At 25.0% G+C, this 20,923-nt stretch overlaps 1 protein-coding gene across 8 annotated transcripts in view; it reads right to left on the bottom strand.

The window, feature by feature from the left end:
* wupA (troponin wings up A) overlaps positions 1–20,923 on the bottom strand; it is a 98,226-nt gene that overhangs the window by 15,936 nt on the left and 61,367 nt on the right. For 3 of the 8 annotated variants that reach the window (XM_075356842.1, XM_075356835.1, XM_075356839.1), the window contains one exon: positions 19,753–19,853. The exons of 2 other annotated variants lie outside the window; for them this stretch is intronic. In XM_075356842.1, the coding sequence (XP_075212957.1) occupies positions 19,753–19,853 (101 nt within the window). Of the gene's footprint in view, positions 1–9,935; positions 10,037–17,162; positions 17,264–19,752; positions 19,854–20,923 lie in introns of all 8 variants that reach the window. 3 more of the 8 variants (XM_075356837.1, XM_075356841.1, XM_075356838.1) reach the window with 2 other exon arrangements.

Consider the following 20,923-nt stretch of genomic DNA (forward strand, 5'->3'; position numbering starts at 1 on the left):
AAAAGATGCTCTTAAAAATTACACTTTTGTGTAATTTCTATTCTCAGATGTCAGATTACTGGTAAGTTTCTTAAATCTTTCCATTTTTATTTGTAAGTTTTAGAAATAAACATGATTATGATAGTAATACCATGTTCTTTGTACTGCTTCAGCATTACAATAGATAAATCTAGTAGATTATCAAAATCTTAATGTATAAACATTTTCTGTAACACTACATGGAGTAGTGATTGCACCCTTGTTGAAGACCAGTAGTTATTGTTTTTTTTAGCAAAACTACTCTTTGAGGGAGATTATAAATTCATTTTTTCAGTATTAAAATTTCAAATCTATTTTGTATAAAAAAATCAGCTTCCCCCCACTAAATCCTTCATTAAACAACTAAAAACCAGGTTGTCAGAGAATGGGATAAGGTAATGTACTTTTACTTGTAATAAATTATGAAAATTCCGTTCTGTTAGCTTATATCTGGTAGTTTCTTAATCTTCATTTAAATTCTGTATAAAAATTGTAACTATAGAATGAAAAGAAACAAGATTTTATTTTTGACACAGAACAATGGTTGGAGTCAAAATGATCGCTATCTCATTTTGTTCTCAAACAACTTTCAGTTTTACACTTTTATCAAGAAATATATTGACTTTTTTTATCTAGTGAATTGAATCCTGTATGCTTTCTTGGAAATTTTATTGACATTGCAGAGAGCAAGATGGATCAATCTACCCTCAATAAGTTTCTTTTTCAAATGTTACAATATCACATACACACATTTTCAAAGAATTGTTTGTAGGACTATATAAGTTGTAGCAGATCCAAGTTATGAATCACTACATAACACTTTCTTAATAATAAAAAATAATGAGCTCAGTTTTCTCATGCTATTCATCTAACAGTTTCCTTGTGTTCTTTGACCACAATAGATGCCTTTGGTCACGTTTCATGAAGCAGGTCTTCCAAAAAAAATTCAAGACTTTTAAAGAATTCGCATTTAGAATCAGAAGGTGACATGCCTGACACAGATAGTGGATTTTTGCTGGAAACAAATGAGAGTAAGTTATCATTGAAGAGAATGCGACTGCTAATTTTTCCCAATCATCTCCCCTGACTCAGTCAGATTCATGAACAGTAAAGATGTTTGCTAGATAGGGAAATGAATGGGAAACTGGAATTTTACAGACAAGTAACAGATAAAATAAAAAATAAATTCATCCTTCAGTTGGAAAATAAATTGAAGGTAGAGAAAGAGCAAGAAAAAGAACTGAAGGATGAAGAAAAGGTAGCAGACCTGTGCTATTTAAAAAATGGAAAAATGTCCGATCGATGTGGAACTACACCTGTCATTACTGCAGCACTCATCACAAAGCTTTCTGAAAAAAATGTACAGGAAAAGTACAAATCATATATGCAAATTATTTTACTTGATATAAATATGTTTATTGTGAAAAGAATAAAAATTACATAAACCAAACAATAATATATAAATAAGCTTTGTTGGTCTTCTGTGAAACAAGAGTGCTTTAGAAAAATTATACACATGGCAAAGTGCTGGATCCAATAGAAAAAACAAGTAAGAATGTTTTTAATTTAAGAATTTCTTTCAGCCATATTCATCATTTTTTAATACATTTATCCTGATAGTCAAAATGATCCTTCACACCATTTTAGTAATGTCAAATTGCTTGTCGTTCTAGTGTTAAACTTTCTTTTATGTCGAGCCTTTATTTTATTGTGTTCAGTAATTGTATTTAAAAAATGGCTACAGTCTAATTTTACACTTTAAATTCCAAAGTTTATTAAGGAACTGAGAGCACAAAATTGTTTTAATGTAATTTTTCTTTGGTTTGTGAGCCATCAAAAAAATTTTCAAAAGTGTCATAATCCATTGACAGCCTTCATGTAATTTTGCTGCAAAGTTTCTGGTCAAAACTTTACAAGGTTCTGTTTACTTATAATGAAGTTATTAAATTACTTATATTTATTCAAAACGTTTTATTTAACCTATTGACTTTATAACAAACAGACTTTATGTATGTACTGTTAATTTTTTTGATGATGAGAGATGAAGTGATAAAAACTGGCTGAAATTTATTCCAGGCAATAATTGTAAACATTATCACAACACTATAATAATTGGCTGCTCAATAGTATATTAAGATCATTTTATCACACATAATTTGTCTTGAGCACACTGACTGAGTAACCAAGAGTAACAGAAAGAGATGAATTCCATTAGCCCTGATGTCCTACAAAAGGTGTCAAAAAGTATGGTGCAAAGGGTTCCATACTTTTTGACATCTGCCTTCAAGAAGGTGATGGACATTTCCAACATTTGCTGTAAGACATCTTCAGTTGTGCTTAACTACATTCCATGAAACAGTCAAATGTGACTATCTCTGTATTCTAGTCCATAGTCCATTATTTGGAATTATTTACATAGTGGATATATAATTAAAATTATCCACATAGTGGGTTTATTAATTCCATGATTATCATGTGCACAATTGAATGATTGCACTGTACTTGGCTTTTAACCTACCTTCTGTTTGGTTTATTTTTTTACCAAATATACTACATTATACATAATTAATGCATCATATGTAGATATGATGCAGAGTATTTGATACACTTTTTTCTTTCTTAATTTATTCTTTATATTATTGTTACTTGCACAATAACATTTGTTCATAATATACAATATAATGTAATTTCACCAGTGTATGTAACTACTTATATGTATCAAATCACAACAATATATAAATAGAGAATTAATAAATTATTGTCATTTTTCATTAATGCAGAATTAAATAAATTACAGTAACGTATAATTAATTTTAAAATTCTTCATATTTGACATAAGAAAGTGAAGAATTGTCTTAAAAATATAAAGACATGCATTTCAGTTATATTCATTCATTTTTTTCTTCAATATTCAATACTTTTTTAACATCACATGACATAAAAATACTGTTATTATTAAAACCAAAATAAAATAAAACATTATGAACTATTTTATACTTATGTTAATAAATACAAAATATATTATTGTAATTTAAGTATTATTTTCTTTAATCATTATGCTCACAAACAAGAATAAACATGAAAAATGATTTTTAAGGCAATTATTATATGATTAGTAATTAAACCAAAAATTGTTTCATTAGAAAAGATTATTATTACATTAATATTATTATTACATTAAAGATTATTATTATTACATTTTACAAGTGCATAATAAGTTATAAGAATAGTTCAGAAAACTACTTGATATTTTTTTTTAATAGATGATTAATTCACCCATAATCTTAAACTTGTTCAAGGTAATACGATGACAGTTATGTATCGTGTATGAAAATTGCCTAACCTAACCAGGATTTTATCTAAAATTCTTTACTTAGAATTTTGATTACTGAAATATTTATTCATTTTTAATTTTTTTAAAAATGAAAAACTGTTTTTAAATGTCAAGAAAATAGTTTGCTTATAGAAATAATTTTTTTTTTAATGTGGATGTCATTTTGGTTTCATGTTCATAGCAATAGTTTAGTAATTGTTTTAGGGTGTACAGGAATTCAAAAAGCAATGAGTGGAATTATGGTTATTGTAATTGATTGTATTCATCATTTTTATTATATTTTATAGTCATTTAATTGTTCTTTATGTGTATTAAATGTTTTCAATATTTGAAATGTAGGATCTTTGATAGTAAGTATTTAATTGCTCTTCAAGGTAAGGATAATGTGCAGCAAGGAAAGTCTTTTTTGATCTCAAGTTGAGTTTATTTTGGATAATACAGTTAATTAAATCTGAGTCCTAAGGTTCAAATCAAACTAAAGGCAGTTGCTATGGATTAGAATACTAGATCCTGGATACCGGTGTTCTTTGATGGTTGGGTTTCAATTAACCACACATCTCAGGAATGGTCGACCTGAGATTGTACAAGACTACAATTCATTTAAATTCATACATATCATCCTCTTAAGTAATACCTTAAAGTAGTTTCAGAGGCTAAACAGAAAAAGAAAGAGTAATTTAACTGAAGCCATACTCCTTCACAAAATAGATGTTGTAATAGTTCATAGCATTTAGTATAAAAGGAATTCACTTGCGCAAATTTTGAGGAAGATTTAACTTCAAATGTTGGAAGGCTCTGTTGCCTTTGTAATTAATTTATTGCAATTATTTTATATAGTAAGATATATTTACTTATTTGTGTTAAATTTCATTGTGAAATAGCTGTTCACTATTAATTAAAAGTGAGTTTTAGAATTGCCTTTTTTAATTAATTGTTTTTTCATATACTTATTCAGTAAACATAAAATAAATTTAAGTAATAATAATATTAAAACAATTTTTGGTTATAATTTGTTAATATATTTTAATTATAATGTACAATTAAAAACCAAACAAAAAAGCACAAAAAAAAAACATATACAAATAAGCTCATGCGTCTCAAGCTTTGCAGTTATCTTCAAGATTAAAGCATTTAAAATAGCTTGTACAAGTGAAGTGTTAAATTTCACTGTACTGTTTTTGCTGTTCTATAATGACAGTTTTTATTTTTTTTTAAATGATTGTGTTTTGTGGATATGCAGATAAATGACTAAAACTATACTATAAAAATAATATACCAATAATAATAAAACATTAATTAATTAAAACCATGTGTCAATGTATAAGTCTACATATAAAATAATGATTACTGATAAAGGATCTTTTGTACAAGGATTTGTGTTTAAAGAACAAAGGATTTTTTTTTTTTTAAATACAAATAATGTTATTTATATTACAATTATTCAAATTAAGAAATTAAAATAATCTGTTGACAGAAAGATACATACATTTTCTAATAATTATTAAATTCATTTCTAAAGTAATAATAAAAAAAAACAAAAAAACAAATCTATCAGATTAATGCTTAAAAACAAAAAAACCTGTAAATTCAAAGTTAATATTTTGATAACAAAAGGAAAAACGCATGTTGAAAGAATCCTTATATGATTTACTTATTATATTATTCCAAATTTTAAAATTGAAAGTTCATGTTATTTATTCAAGTATATCTTTTATATAAAGCAAGTCAGAAGTTGCTTAATATCCTTTTATAATTAGAAATGACGTGATGAAGTTAAATATAATAATTAGGGGTAACCATTTTTATATACATCACCACCAAGATATAATATATTACTATCAAATCAATTTTATGTAGGTGTTAAGCAACTTTTGATTCAATCTATGCTTTATAAATATTTGTAAATGATTTTTAAAATTTAATTTTGTATGTTAATTTATAGTGTAATCATGAAGATGATTGGCAATCACTGTAAATCATATAAGTCTCTTAAATAATACACATATGCACAACATTAAAAAAAATTTATATATATATTAAGTAAATAAAAAATAAAAAAAGAATATTAAATAAACAATATAAGTACTGAAATTATATTTTCTACAATATGAAATACACGTTTCAGCAATACTAGGAGTACTATAGATGGGCTGGAACATAAAGATATTAGTATTTAATTAGAAAAAAGATCAAAAACTACAGTGTGGAAAAAATTAAAACACTATACATAATTATTATCTAAACACATATAAATAAATATGTTTTTTCCCAAAACTGTATTTGAAATGTGTCTTTAGCATAATATTTCATTTGACATTTTATGCACTATATTTATTTATTTTAAAGGAAATATTACATAAATCTTTTGAAAAAGGAATGGAAAAAGAACAGTAGGAAGACACTAAGTTGAAAGAGTGATTTTTATAAAAAGTAAACAAATTTGTTAATTTAATTTAAATGTGTAAAAGTTATGCATATTTTGGAAAGTTCTGCTCTCAAGCTCAGGAATTGTACATTAACTAGTTCTGTTATTATAGGATGTACACAGAATTTTATATTTATTATTACATTTAGCATCATTGATAATATAGCATGGCATAGGCTATACCGACAGTAATATGGTTCAGAGGAGCAGTGCTACACTGTAACTGTTACATGTACAGATTACAGTTTCCACCAGAGTGATTGCACTGATAAAAAAACACTATCATGATTCAAAGTAATAAACTGCTGAAAGTAAATAAAATAGGAAATTTTATTTAAAGTTATCCCCCAACCAGCATCTCTACCCAAGAGAAAGGCTATGAGATTAGGTATTGTATGAAACTGGAAAAATTTATTCACAGCCAACAGTCGGTAAGTACACAAGAGTGTTGTTAACATTATGTCCAACCTCCTATAACTTTCATTAGAACTTGTTAACATTAATGTTAACCATCCCCATCATGATGGTGAAGTACTCTTCTCAACTTGATCATTTGGAGATGTATAATTACTTCAGCAGATGTAAAATCTACTAATAGATGTATAATTACTAGATAATTTATTACTTCAGAAAATTGATTGGTTCCTTCATATTGTTTTTAATGAATTTTCAGTAATATTCATCCTTACTTCATACTTTTCTATTGCAAGGATTTTACTCCCAAAAATTTTCCCACTATTGTGAAATAATCAGTTTGTAAACATGCAGTTTACTACCTTACCTCAAATATACCAACTATTATGAGCCACATTTATATCTTAAATTGAAAGCCTGCTACATCACTGAACTATCCTGACTCTTTTTTTTTGTATTTAAATGTATGACTAGGTTTTTTTTATAAAAGTAAAGTTGCAGAAATAAATTAAGATCTGTATTAAGGTTTTAATGGATAGTAAATCAAAATCCGATTTTGGGAATGTTAAACTTAATCATTTCATTGTACTTCTATTAAATTTATTTGTTTAGTATTACATTAATCTCAATAGATAAATTAATATATTATTTCTTTCAGTTTATGGCTAATTCAGTAGAGTAATTATCCAACTGTGTTTTGGTGTATAAATTTTACATTTCACAAAATATGCATCATTACATGTTTTCAGAGTATGTTTCTAAGATAAAACTTTTGAAATCTATTCTTGAGCATATATAATTTTCAGTTTATAATATAAGTTCATCCAGCTTATTTTTATTTTGTGAACAGCAAGTAATTCATAATCAAAAGATTTCATTAACATCTTGTCAGATAAGTTTGATTAAAAGAAGTTATAGTATAATTTTGAAACAAATTTGCCATTTATCCCAGATTTGGAGAAGAAATTGTATAATTTTTTTCAGAATACAGTTTTGGAATTTTTGTTATATTTATTCTTTAAAGAGTTGTAGCTCATCCATCTTTATTTTTGTATTTTTTAAATATAGAAATAAAATTACATGAAATTTAATTAACTTTTTCTTCGTTTAAATTTTGTATTAGGATTTTACTTCTTTCAATACCTTCACTTTTATCTTTACCTTCACTTTTCTACCGGTGAATTCAAAGTATCACCAAGTATATCTATTGCTACTTGTGCTTGGATAAAAATATATAAAAAAATAACACTTGACTATAATATTAAAACCACAAGTACATTGTTGTTATAAATGAATACAAGTTATACTGAATAAGTTTGAAATTCAACTATTAATAATTTTTCATAGTAGAGGAGCTACAAAACTAATAGTTTAATGACACAGAGACATAAACATATAAAATACATGTAGCACAACCTGGTTTAATGCAGATGTTTTGATTTTTTTGGCTAAGTTTTGTTCTATTATTTCAGGCTCTTGTTTTATTAGAAAATTAATAATTTTAACTAATGTATTAATAATTTTACCTTACTATAACATATAACTAGTATTACTTTCTACTAAAAATGAAAGGAAGCTGAGAAATATGGAAATAAATTCATACATAAGGATACAGAATATTTTATACATTTTTTATAAGTATAATTACTCAATTTAGAATTGTTAACTTTAATTAATTCCTTTTATTTCTATTAAATTGGTTTATTTTTTTAAATTTAATATTTGTCTGTATTTGCATTAAAAAAGGAGTTTAAGTGTTTCAGTAGTATAAAATATGTTGTGATCTGTGTCTGTAAAGATTTTTAATGATTTTAAGCCTCTTATAAAGTATAGAATGTTTATTGAATGTGTTACTGTCCATAACCTTAATGACAAATATTTCTACATTAACAATGGAAATGTATTAATTTCATTGAATATAATTGATTTTTATCCAGCTAATCATTACATGGTAAGTATTTCTAATTTTTTATCTTGTGAGGTAAAAGGAATTAATCACCTGGATTAGTAATGTTTAATATTGCTTGGGCTTTATGTAGCAACTGCAGCATCGGTCAAAATTGGTAACCATGCATACAGATCTACTATTATTTTAACTTTACCAGCTGTTATAGATTGAAATATAGAGAAATTATTACTGTCATTAAAAATGATCCCTTTCATAAGGTTTTTTATTTATTGACATTTTGAGATCCTGAGTCCAGAAATACTAATTCTTGGGTATAAAATTTGTGGTGTGGAAGTTTGTTCAACTCTTTTTATTTATTTGTTTTTTACTATGATTAATTAATCACATCATCTCAGAAATTACCCACAGAAGTATAGAATGGAAGTTTTTGTATTTATTTCTGACAGTATAATTATGATAATACGTATTGAAATTTTTTTAAAAATGAAATAAGCACCCTAATTCTAAAATTTCATTCTACTTTCATACTTTTTTCTATTTTAGCTTGAAATTCTCTTTTTTTATTCAATGTAAATAATTATATTGACAATAATTTGTTGCTAATTGGGAAAAAGTAATTCTTCTATTTCTTATTAGTAAGTGGAGACTTTTTTCAGCCCAAGTAGGTCATTAAGATAATAATTTTTAACTTTACTAAAGGGGAAAAGGTTAAAAATTAAACTCAACTGGCGCCATTAAGGTTCATTAACATAATTTTTTTTTCCTATTTGGATTTTTTTTTAAATATTTGTGAAATGACTTATAGAACTAACAATGTTTTATATGACCTTCGTTTTTGTAATTCAGAAGAATCAGTTTTTTACTACATAATTTAATCATGAAACCGTATATTTTTTTTTACTTTTATTGTAATTATGTAGTTAAAAAAATGCATTTTTCTTGATTGTTGATCAACCACTAGAAAACTGATATAATTGATGTGTCCAATATTATAGTTTTATTGTGATGTAATAATGTTTTTGTTTTTGGCTAAGAAATTTTATTATCAATTTCCTTAGTTATAGTTTAAGCTTTGTATGTTAATATTAGGTATGCAGTTTCTATTATGGTTTTGTTTTCATTAATGAAAATAAAGATTCTTTTTAACATATAGCTGTCTCTGTTTACAGTATGTAGTGTTTGTACATTTTCAATTAAAACATTTATTGGAGAAAAAAAAAAATCAAGATTTATTTTATAATAAATTAATATTATTTATTATATTTAAAATTTACTTTACTTTATTATTTATCTATTAGTTATTAAAATTAATAGTCATTCAAAGGTAAAAGAATGCAATTTTTATTTGACTACATACACTAAGGAAATTTGCATTTTCATAATATTTTTATAAAATTTCTTTTTTATAATTTGTGCAGGTATATATCATGCTTCAAAGGATATGCAGTGTGTACAATATTACTCACTAATTGTTATATTTTTTCTGTACAAATTTCAAAAATATATTAATCACAAAATTACAGTCGTAAAATAATAAATTACATCATTAAAAAACCATTAACAGTTTCAGTTGGTTTTTGATCAGCCCTGATGACTGAATAAAATATTAAAATTAATTTAGAATATAAGTATTATATACTAAATATTATTATTTTATTACAGTTATCAGATATTTTAATTTATCAAAAAGAGCTGATCAATCTTTTAAATTATTTTTTTATGAATATAACATTTTTTTTGTTTATATCCACAATGGATTGATAAAAAGTTCCCAAAAATTATCTACATTAAAAAAATGCATTATGAAAGACTGAACCTCATAAGACTGTAATCACCTCATAATCACGTTTGCGAACTTCAAACTCCAAATCCCATTTTTCACTTTCACATTGGTACATGCGTTTATAGTATTCTTCCACTATCTCTCTGAGATCCTCTGTTCCAAGAACAATTTTATTTAATTATATTAATTAATTTCTTAAAATAATTTTGATTTTTTTCCGATTTGTACTTAATTTTATATTATGTGTAGTGTTGCAAGGCTTCATTTTATTTAAATGCTTAAACTATCTGCTTACATTTTTGTAAATGTCACTTTTTATATTATATAGTTAAGAATAATGAAAAATTTAATAATTTATGTTCAGAGTAAACTTTTCATAAAAGAGTTGAAGTATGATGATAATTTCCTTCATAATACTGAATACATTGTTAAATAAACATTATTAGTTCTAATTAATTTTTTATATTTATATACAAGTATTTGTTTATTTTTTTACATTCGGGGTTATTTATTATTAGTTGTATCAGAAATCATATTGTTTAAATATTCATTATATGAACTACTTTAATCAAGACAGTTGGATATTTAGGATAACTTTAAAGTTAAAAAATATTTTTATGAAATTTTTTTGTAATTGGAGTTATAAATAATGTTGATAAGTAGAAAATTCTATACTACTAAAAGACATTTTTTTATTTAAAAAAAAAATCATAAAGTGATAGAAAGTTAAGTAATAATAATAATTAATAATAATAATAGATATATAAAAAATTACACATCTGCGCATATATCCTGAAATGCAGATGTACACCCATTCAAATATATTTAAAACACACACACACAGACACAGAAAATAGCCAACAAAATTCTACTGCTGAAAAAATATTTTTAAATGATTAACTACTGCGGGTGAGGTCTGCTCAGTTACTGAAAAGAAAAAAATAAATTCATAAAATAGTTAAAAATAGTTATAATAATAATAATAATGAAGAAATAATTAAAACAAGCAATAATTAATGGTTATAGATAATTAGAGTAAGAAATGTTGTGTTAACTAATTATTATTTTTCACATCATATCCACGTCTTAAAACACGTTTTTTAAAACATTATTTTCTCTGAATTTATTTTTAAAAGACTAAGTGGTTCCCCATCAACAAAATTAATTAATTGTCAGAGACTTACATCTGAGTTGCCCGTTGTTATATATTAACAACTTTTACTTATATACTCTTTTTACTATACTCTTTTATTTATACTCTTTTTATTATAATTGTGTTCACTACTACTGTGGCTGGAGCATTATTTTGATGGAGAAATAAGCGTACATATTATCTGCTATTATTTCAATTATGGGTAAGTATATGCATATTGCTTATTGTGACTTATTAGTCACATTAAAAATTTATTGGAATTTGGGAAGTGACGTAAATCTTCCAAATTCTGTTAGTTCTTTGTGATTAAAAAGTTGTCCATTACATTATAAACACTGCTATACTCAATTTCAGTTAATATTGTTTCATAAATATAAATATTTACAAGACTGATATCAAACATAACATATTTTTTTTATTCATAACATTTTTTGTATAAATGTAAGTTATATAATATATATGATTAAGTTTGCCAGTGCATTATTTGTAATTCAATTAGCTGTAATTTTTATTTATTATATTTATATTTTTTATTTTATACTTTTTATATCTACATTTTTTATTTATTATCTCTAATTTCAATTTTCTGTTATTTAGTGGTAAATGCTTGCTTCTCAGTAATGCAGTCTGTGTAAGAGTTATTCATTGTACTTACATGTAGCAGTGAAAATTTTATCTACTATTTTAATAAGGTACTGGCAAAAAATGCTGGATGACTCAATGTCTTTGTAATGACAGTGTTGTTAGCAACCCTTTTACTATGATTATACATTGTTTTAAAATGTTCTTTTATTTATTGCTTATTAAAATCAAGTGTTGCACACAATATTACAGGCACTCAATATTAAACCCCTGTATTGTGCAGCATATTGTTTAATTATAACACGATAGTTCTTCACTGAATGCAGAAGAACAATTCATATTGTTTTATATTTGTTTCTTACTGATATTTAACTTACAAAAAAATGTAATTTGGGATTGTGGTGTCATTTTGTGGTTATTAAATAATTCTAGTAGTGGCTGAACAGTTGATAGTTTGATATGTCTTTTATCACAGAATTCTGGAAATGGTTTTCTTAAAGAAATATTCTCAGTTGCTTCATTATTATTTGAAGAAAAAACAGTTTGTTATAGCACAATTTAAATTGACCAACATAAAATCATTGATCATTTTTATGCTGCACTGGTCCTAGACTAACAATCTTCTGATCTCTCTAGAAGTTGGAAAGTAACATAGAAGTAGAAACTAAAGGTTGAAGGGAGCTTTAAAAACTATTTTGGGTGAGAGTATTTGTCTTCTTCATTATCTCTCTTCAGATAGATCATCCCTTTCATACTATCTATGTGTTTCCTTTCTCAATCCTTGATTTCTTCTTCCATAGTAAGTTTTGGCTAGGTGCCCTTTTAATGTATTAAGGGTATGGGAATAGTTCTATACATTAACTTTAGTATTTGTGTAATTTTGTGAGAATGGTTCTAACCATGGTTTATATATCCTATATCCTACTCAGCTGCTGAACAGTTCCTAACCTGCAGTTGAGATCTTAACATGGTGCTTAATTTTTTTCTTAACACATACGTAGTATTAAATGGAAAGTATGCTACACAGCTTGCAAGTAATTAAACGTTTCCTCTGCATTTTATTGAACATTAGTTAAGATTAATTTTAATCATAAAATAAAAATGTTAACTTAATATTGCTTGTTTTGAAATAAAGTTTTTATCAAATATTAGGCTCATCCAAATAAAATTAGTTTAAAAACCTTCATTTTACCTTTTTTTTTAATGATTAAGGCTTTTCATTGAAATGTCATAAAGTAGTAAAATTGTGTTTTTTTTTTAAATAACTTTTAAAACATTTTCTGAGTTTTTAAATATTCATGAGTTTATTATCATTCAGAATGCAGTTTCTTACTTACTGGAAGCATTAATAGGGACAATTAATTTTTTTATGTGTATTGATAATTGTGTATTGATCTTAATGAATATTTATCAGTAATTTTTGTTTTAAATGAGTGTATATATATATTTCACTTTGTTTGAAAAAATAAATTTTTCTCAAAATGTTGATTTTTTTAAAAACAATTTGTTGGACATTATAAAATCCTTGTTGCTTCCTATATGCTGCAAATGTAAATAGATAAAATTCTGAGAGTTAAATGAAACAAATTAAAAATAGTTGTTTACAAAATATTTGGCTGTGTTCAGTTCTATCTTTTAGTACTGTATAAATAGGGGTAGGCTGTAGTAGAGGTAGTTAGAGTTTTTAACCTGTCATGTTATACAACTCATTGCACTGAAAATGTCATAGTATGCTCAATAACAAGCATTTTATGCAAAAGTGAATGCATACCTTTTATGCAAAAGGTAAAGTTGCAGCCTTTTAGGTACAAATTTGTAAGAAGAACATTAATGATATGCAAGTGAAACAGAACAGACTGCTAAATGTTTTACTTTGTAAATGCTAACTTTATGAGACTTGTGAACTTTATAGAGAGTTTAAGTTACAACCAGTCTGTGATATTATTTAATTGGAGAGTGTAAAGTTAATTCACAAAATTGTCAATAATCTAATGTAGCTTTGAGAGAAAACTGGACATACATAATTACTACACAAGGACACATCAGATCTTTTAATATTTTACCTAGTGCAAAAAACATCGGCAGAAAAAGAATTTCTTCACTGGCTGTACAATGGTACAGTGAACTGGCTGAAAGCTTTAAATCACTAAATATTGTTAACAATATTTAGAGAGAGAGAGAGAGAGAGAGAGAGAGAGAGAGTTCTGTACAGATGCTCTTTATAGAAATCTATATGGAATAATTATAAATTACTGAAATATAATCTAAGTAGAATATGCTGGGATGACCTAGAGAAAAGATGAATTTAACATAGTGAAAATCTAACTGTACATCACCTTAGTCATTTTCATGAAGAAGAATGGTAAAAAATCAATAGAGATTAAGAATTATCAGTTAAATATTTTATGTAAATTACATTTCATTTCCCTCAAAATGAACAGAGGCCCAACATTATAAATTTTAAAATGGTAACAATGAGATGAAAAATTAGAAAAAATGGATTTGAACCCTTGGTAGGAATGGATCCATGACATACTAAATTCTTAATTTTAATTAAACATAATCATTATTTCTAATCAACTAGCCAGATATTTTTTCATTCGTTGTATGACTTATATAGTTTATATCTTGTAAATGAAAACATGCTACCTGTTGTAAGTAATAAAATAAACAGAACTATCCTCATCAATGTATAATTATACATTTTATTACTTATCAATGTGTATATATGTATGATAAAACAATTTCACTTGGATGAGCTCGAATATTTTACACAAAGTAAATAAATAAGTTATAAAGTAAAATAAATAAATATAAATTTGTATAACAGAATATTAACTATTGATAACAAAAAGTCTGGAAGAAGATTCAGTTAGCACATCTATTAAAAAAAAAGTTTAAATGAATAATTTTACTGCAGATTCTACTGATGGTATTGATGATGAGTATTATATACCTCCCAGTCTCTCAATCTGCAGCTTCTGTCTAAATCATAAGTGAGAACTTCTAAGATACATGTTCTCTCCCATAACTCTGTGCAGATCGTTTGTATTTCTGCTGTACATTATTAAAAATAAATGTTCAATAAAATAATTATGGTTCATAAAATGTTTTATCTTCACAAAACGTATCTGTGAATAAATTTTTATATTTTATAAATTATATTGTGTTAATCTTCCCTTAAATATATTTCAAAATACATACTTTTTAAGTAAAAATAAATGTTAACATATGTTATCATTGTGTAATATTCAGTTAACATATTGCTTCACACTAATCAGGGAAAAAAAGCCTGAAAGTTTTTCAAATAATTTTAATTTATCTTGATAACTTGATTGTGATTATGCCCAGAAAAGCATATTGTTTTAATGACTGACCATTCTTCTTTTATAACATGAAAAGAAGTTCATAATAAAATTTTTGTTATTCTACCTCTTTTTACATTCTCTTTTAATAGTTTAAATGTAAAAAAGTAAGTTTTATTCTTTTTTTAATTTTATCTTGAATTGAGATTGATAACACATTTTTTGAACCATTTTATAAATATGTACATAATTTTTTTTCTTTTTATATAAATTTATTTCAGGATCACACTACACACAGTTAAGCAGTATTATAATTCATATATTAAAAAAAAAAATTGTGACAGTATTTAAAATAAATGGGATGGTACAAATATTGTAAGTGATAACTAATTACAGGGAACAAAACATTAATTATATTATTTAAAAATTGTTTTAGTTAAATTTCTTTGTGTACAAACTGCTGCCATTCAGTAAGTGGACAGGGAAAAAACAGATATTTTAATGAATACTTAGTGATGGTTTTAAAGGGTGGAAATTACAATTTTATATTAATTTATTTTTAATGTTTAGTTCATCTGTTCACAGGTGAATGACCACATTCACTCATTCTCTCACATATGTGCTCAATTCATATTATTTACATTTTTTATTATATCTCCCATTTCATTTTTTTGTACTGTACATGGATTTCAGATCATAGTTAACCAGTTAGTTTTCTGTTCTTCATTCCAATAATGTAATTAAAAATGCTGTAATTTTTAAACTGCGTTATTAACTCATAAATTATTATTTATACATGTTTATTACTGACTGATAGCATTAGTTGTAAAAGGCTGCTATTACTCACCACATTGCTTGTTCATATCATGATCATATGAAACTGAATCTTTATTAAATTTCTTAATCTATGAAAAGATTTGTTGTTAATTGTTAACTTTGTTGCCAACTGGTGTTGAATGTTCACTCCTAATGTTTTTGTTTTTAAGAAAAAATTACTGAGATTTTCCAAGGTATAAACTAACTTTATGGTTATAAGTTGTAGTATGCTATCAAATTAAAATTATAAATTTTGTTGAACATTAATTAAAATATTTAGATTTATAACATTATTTTAAATGGGAAATTTTTAAGTTTTACTAGGATTCAAATCTGGACTGTATGAAATGTTAAGATGCTACCACTTTAGTGTAGAATTAGAAAAAAATTATTTATTTTATTAATTATTCCATTTTTAATTATTTGATCTGTTATTGAGTTTTTAGTTCAATTACTTTGAAGTTTATTTGTTAAAATATAATTTTAAGTTACTGTAGTCTAATATTTGCTGGAAATTCTTAAAATGATTATTTTTAGCATACCTGAAAAAATTTATAACTACAATGGAGGTATTTTATTTATGCCAAAATAATTTTATTTTTAATATAGTTGGTTGTTTTGAATTTGTGAATCATATGTTTAGAATGAGCTAAGTAATGCATTAGATTTTGAGTTGTATACTTAATATATCAGTTATGTGGTTTTATGTTTCATATTGTATTAAGATTCATCCAATTTTATGAAAATGTAGAATTTCTAGTTTGTTGTGGAGTTTGGCCATATTCATAAAAAAATAGTTCATTTATGTATGACAGTCAATAGTTTGTAAAACTTCCTTTGCAGTTTTTAAATTCATTTTTCAAAGATTAAGTAAAAATAAATTAAAAATGACTTGTTTTCTCAATAAATGAAATCTCCTTCTCTTAGATTTTTTGAAGCTATATAATCTATTTTTTTATCAACAGTTTTATAGAATGTAATGGTTTGATATGCTGTTAATTTAATAAATATGCATTTTTAATGTTAGTTTTTGTAGATATACTTGTTTTGAAAACTAAGTGTATACATAAATAACTTTATGTAAATTCATAATAACTTTATTTATGTGACTAAATAACTTTATGTGTAATGTGCATATATTTACCAAAACTTTAAACTATGATATTTAATAAATTATTTTTATCAATATTTTGATCCTAAGATACTTGGGGTGAAAATATTATGTTTCAACTCTGTTTATGTTAAAATTACATAATTTAATAAAATTTCACTGGCTGTACTAATTTTTTAAGATTTTAATTGCACTTTTTATTTCTGAAAAATAAAGAACAGAAAACTAACCTATTTATGTGAATATCAGAAAAATTATTTGGTATTTTTACAAGAAAACCAAATTTTATTTGGATTGGTGGGAAGAATTTACCTGAGCTGCTTTAACTTTCATTTGCTCTTCTAATTCAAATTTATCACCTTCTAAGCCAATTATTCTTTCATGATATTTTTGTAGTATGTCTTTTACTTTTTCTGTAATTTTAAAGTTTTCTTTTTTAACATAATAATTTAATGACATTAAAGTTAATAATTGTGTTTAGTTATAGTTTAAAGTGTGTACATTTAATTATAAATATTTCTTAAGACTAATCAATGTTTCTAGTTAGCAATTTGTTTACAATTATATAAAATATAATGAATAGAAGCTCTACACCTGAAAAATAAAAACATTATAAAAATCAATAATTTAGATATTTTTAAACAATAAGTCCACTTCCATTGTGCTAATCAATTTACTTTAGTCTTATTTTAAAAATTTTAGAAAATTATCTGATTTTTTTATATAAGAAATTGTAATTATTTACACTGAGTAGGTTTTAACAATTTATAAGAGTTGCTAATGTGCCTAAATGCTCTGTCAAAACTTTCATGTTCTCTTATATTGTTTCCATGTAATTGAAAATATTTTATAATTTTCGTTTAAATTATACACCAAGTACACCATAATAAAATGATTGCTTTATCTTAAGTGACATAAAAAATAGATCGAACTGCAGCCATCAGTTAAATGCGCAATGCTGCAATCAGAAATTTTTTAGTATGTATAGTTATATAAGTATTCTAATAAATTTATAAATTTTTTGTTTATTTTATTTAATAACAATAAGATGATGCCCAGTGACTTTTGTATTTCTTGTTGAAATAGTTTGTCATGAGTCAAACATTAGTTGATAACAAAATTTACTTTTTTAAATCTGTATATATTACACCAATAATTAGTTAATTAATTAAAACTCTAGTTTTAATTAGTTAAAACTCTAGATCTTAGATCTCCAGACCAAGGTATGTTGTTAATTAGAACCCAGCAATACAATAATGGCTAGGAGATAACATCAGTGAGCGATTAACATTAAAATATAACTAGCTTGACCATATCTTGAATTATCTTACTCCATAGGAAATAAAGCTCAACCTGTTTGCTATTCTTTTACTCTGTATGGTACTGAGTCAATGGAATTGGAATTATTTATACAATTTTAATTTATACAATTCATTTATGAACAGTATGAAATTTTAGTTTTAAGGTGACAGTGCTGAATGTCTGGTGTTTATAAGGAAAAAAAATCAGTTAATAAAGTAGTAACAAGCCTGAAAATACAAAAATAATTAAATATATGTACAGATAATTAGATATGTATTATGCTTGATTAAACAAGTTGAAATATGTTTATACGTTGTAATGTATGTTTCTTATTAATATGATTAATATTAATTTAAATATGAAAACAATGAATTATTACATATGGTGTTGTAAATAGCATTATAAGCTAAATAAAACAGCTTAATAATTATTTTTAATAATCAGCATAAATTTTCAGCAATTCGAATTAATTTTTTTCACTTAGTATTTTGCGCTTTTCTGCTGCTTATTTTAAATATTATAATAATGTTTATGATATTAAGCTAGGCTGTAAAAGCTGCCTACAGGATTTGCATAGTTTCTACTTAAAGAAATAAAAGAAACACATAAAAAAATTGTTTTATTTTATTTATTGGAGTTATGATATATTCAACTTCCAAAATTTATTGAAGGTTTCTATTTATTTTGTATGTACATGAGGCAATTTGCTGGAGTTGAGTCAGTTAATCATGTGAAAACTAGAATTTTTGTGTAACTTTATTTAGCCAGGTTCCAAATGTTTCCCTTGTTCACAAAGTGACAATGCAAGTATATACAGGTGGCTAGATTTCCAAAACTATAATTAGTATTTAATTAGAACTTTATAAAATGGCAGCTTGGGAAACTGGGAACCAGTGAAAAATTTAACTGGTTTAATCTGTATCTTGATTTGAAACCTTAAAGTTTATTATATGTTATACCTTAAAGTTATGTACGTCAATATTGATTTTTATCCAGAAAATTAAGTATTAAACTGCTATGCCACATACAGTGGTTGAAGACCTTCTTGAAGTCATTTTAAGCTGTGGCTCTGATTAAAATTATTTTATTGAATTAGGTTCTATCTAATGGAAAGTTTAGGAGAGCGAGAAACAGTTAAGAGCTGCTTCATTTTAGAAGGAGAGAGACTTTAGACAGAGTGATATGTAATGATTTGGTATTTGCATGGTTATATTTAGCTTCCTGTAAGCAATTTTCTGCAAGTATTTCACGGGTTGAAAGTCATCTGCTGAACTCAAAATTGTAACCAGTTTAAGCTATAATTGAATCTGGTTATGCTGATCTAAGGTTCAGTAGATCCAGACTTTACCATCAAACTGCTCGAAATAATTTTTTTTCTATTAAATATAATCTAGTATAGACATTTTTTAGTTAGACCTTCTTAAGTCAGACTACTTTTTTCAGTTTATATTTTTAGTATCTGAATTACTACATAAATGAATTTTTTTCCATTGCAGTTATTTAATATTAAGTACTTTACAAAAACAGCAATTACTTAATTTAATAGTTATGTGTTTCTTTTATCTGTTTATTTTTTTATAAGCAGCAATATTTTTCAGACCTCCAAATCTCTTCTTTCGACCACAAATTCGATGTCAATTTTTCCTGATTCCAAGGCGACAATCCGGTCATGGTATTGTTTGCAGATATTCTTTATTTTTGCTGTATGAAAGCAGTCATAAATGCTGTTCAGTCATATTCATAAATTGATCTTATAATAATTTTAAAACAGTATTCACATAAATAAAATAAAATTAATAAAAAATATTATATTTAATTTTCTAGAACTCTAAACTATAGTATTAAATTATATTTTGTATACATTATTATATTTTAAAAGTAAAAGTCATAACATTTAAAAATGCATTTCTAAAATTAAAAATATATAATTTTTTTTTGTAAAAATGGCATGCATCCATAAAAATATCCTTTTAATTATTTTTTATTTAAAGATTTTCAGTTTTATGTAAATAAAAGTTCAAAAATTTGCATGCTGTGCCATTATTTCTTTTAGTAATTAATTGTTTGTCTATTTGTTTTAAGAAAACAGAAAGTAAAGGATTTGTCATGGTGGTGTTAGGTAATATAAAAGGAAATTTACCTTTGTCGATTTTATGGAATTAGGAATTATTTAGATATCATTCATAAAATTGCTTCTATTTTGTTAAAAACAAAAAAAAACTATGAAAATTATAATAGCACTATATTCTGATAAAATAAAAAAGTTTTTCTAAGAATCAAAAATTTGAAATTGTGAAACTAAACACCTAGTATAGTTAACTTGTACTGATTAGCTTAAATATATTTAATTTTGTTTCTTTTATATGGCTTCAATAATGAATGACCCACTAAATATTAGCAACATGGTTACCTATTCAACGGGAAGCAGTTCCCTCAGTTTTACTTAATTTTGATGATTATGGGAATAAGCTTATTAATTGTAGATTTGGCACTGGCATTTCATTACTTTTTTCTAGACATCTTTTATTTTTTATGACATCTCTATCTGAGATGTTTCAGATGTCCTTGATAGAACATCAAGTTATGATAAATATAGCTAGTTTATAATCTCAGACAGTGCCCAAAAAAAATTGTTTATATTTAAAAATTTTATCACTTACATTTTATTTTCTACTTTAATAAGATATTTTATTCTCAATGTTTTATGTAGTTTCTATACTTACACTTTATATGTTTTAGATCATTTTTTATTCTAGTATCAGTTTAATTAA

The sequence above is a fragment of the Lycorma delicatula genome, chromosome 2 (genome assembly GCF_047948215.1).
Source record: "Lycorma delicatula isolate Av1 chromosome 2, ASM4794821v1, whole genome shotgun sequence".
Lineage (NCBI taxonomy): Eukaryota > Metazoa > Arthropoda > Insecta > Hemiptera > Fulgoridae > Lycorma > Lycorma delicatula.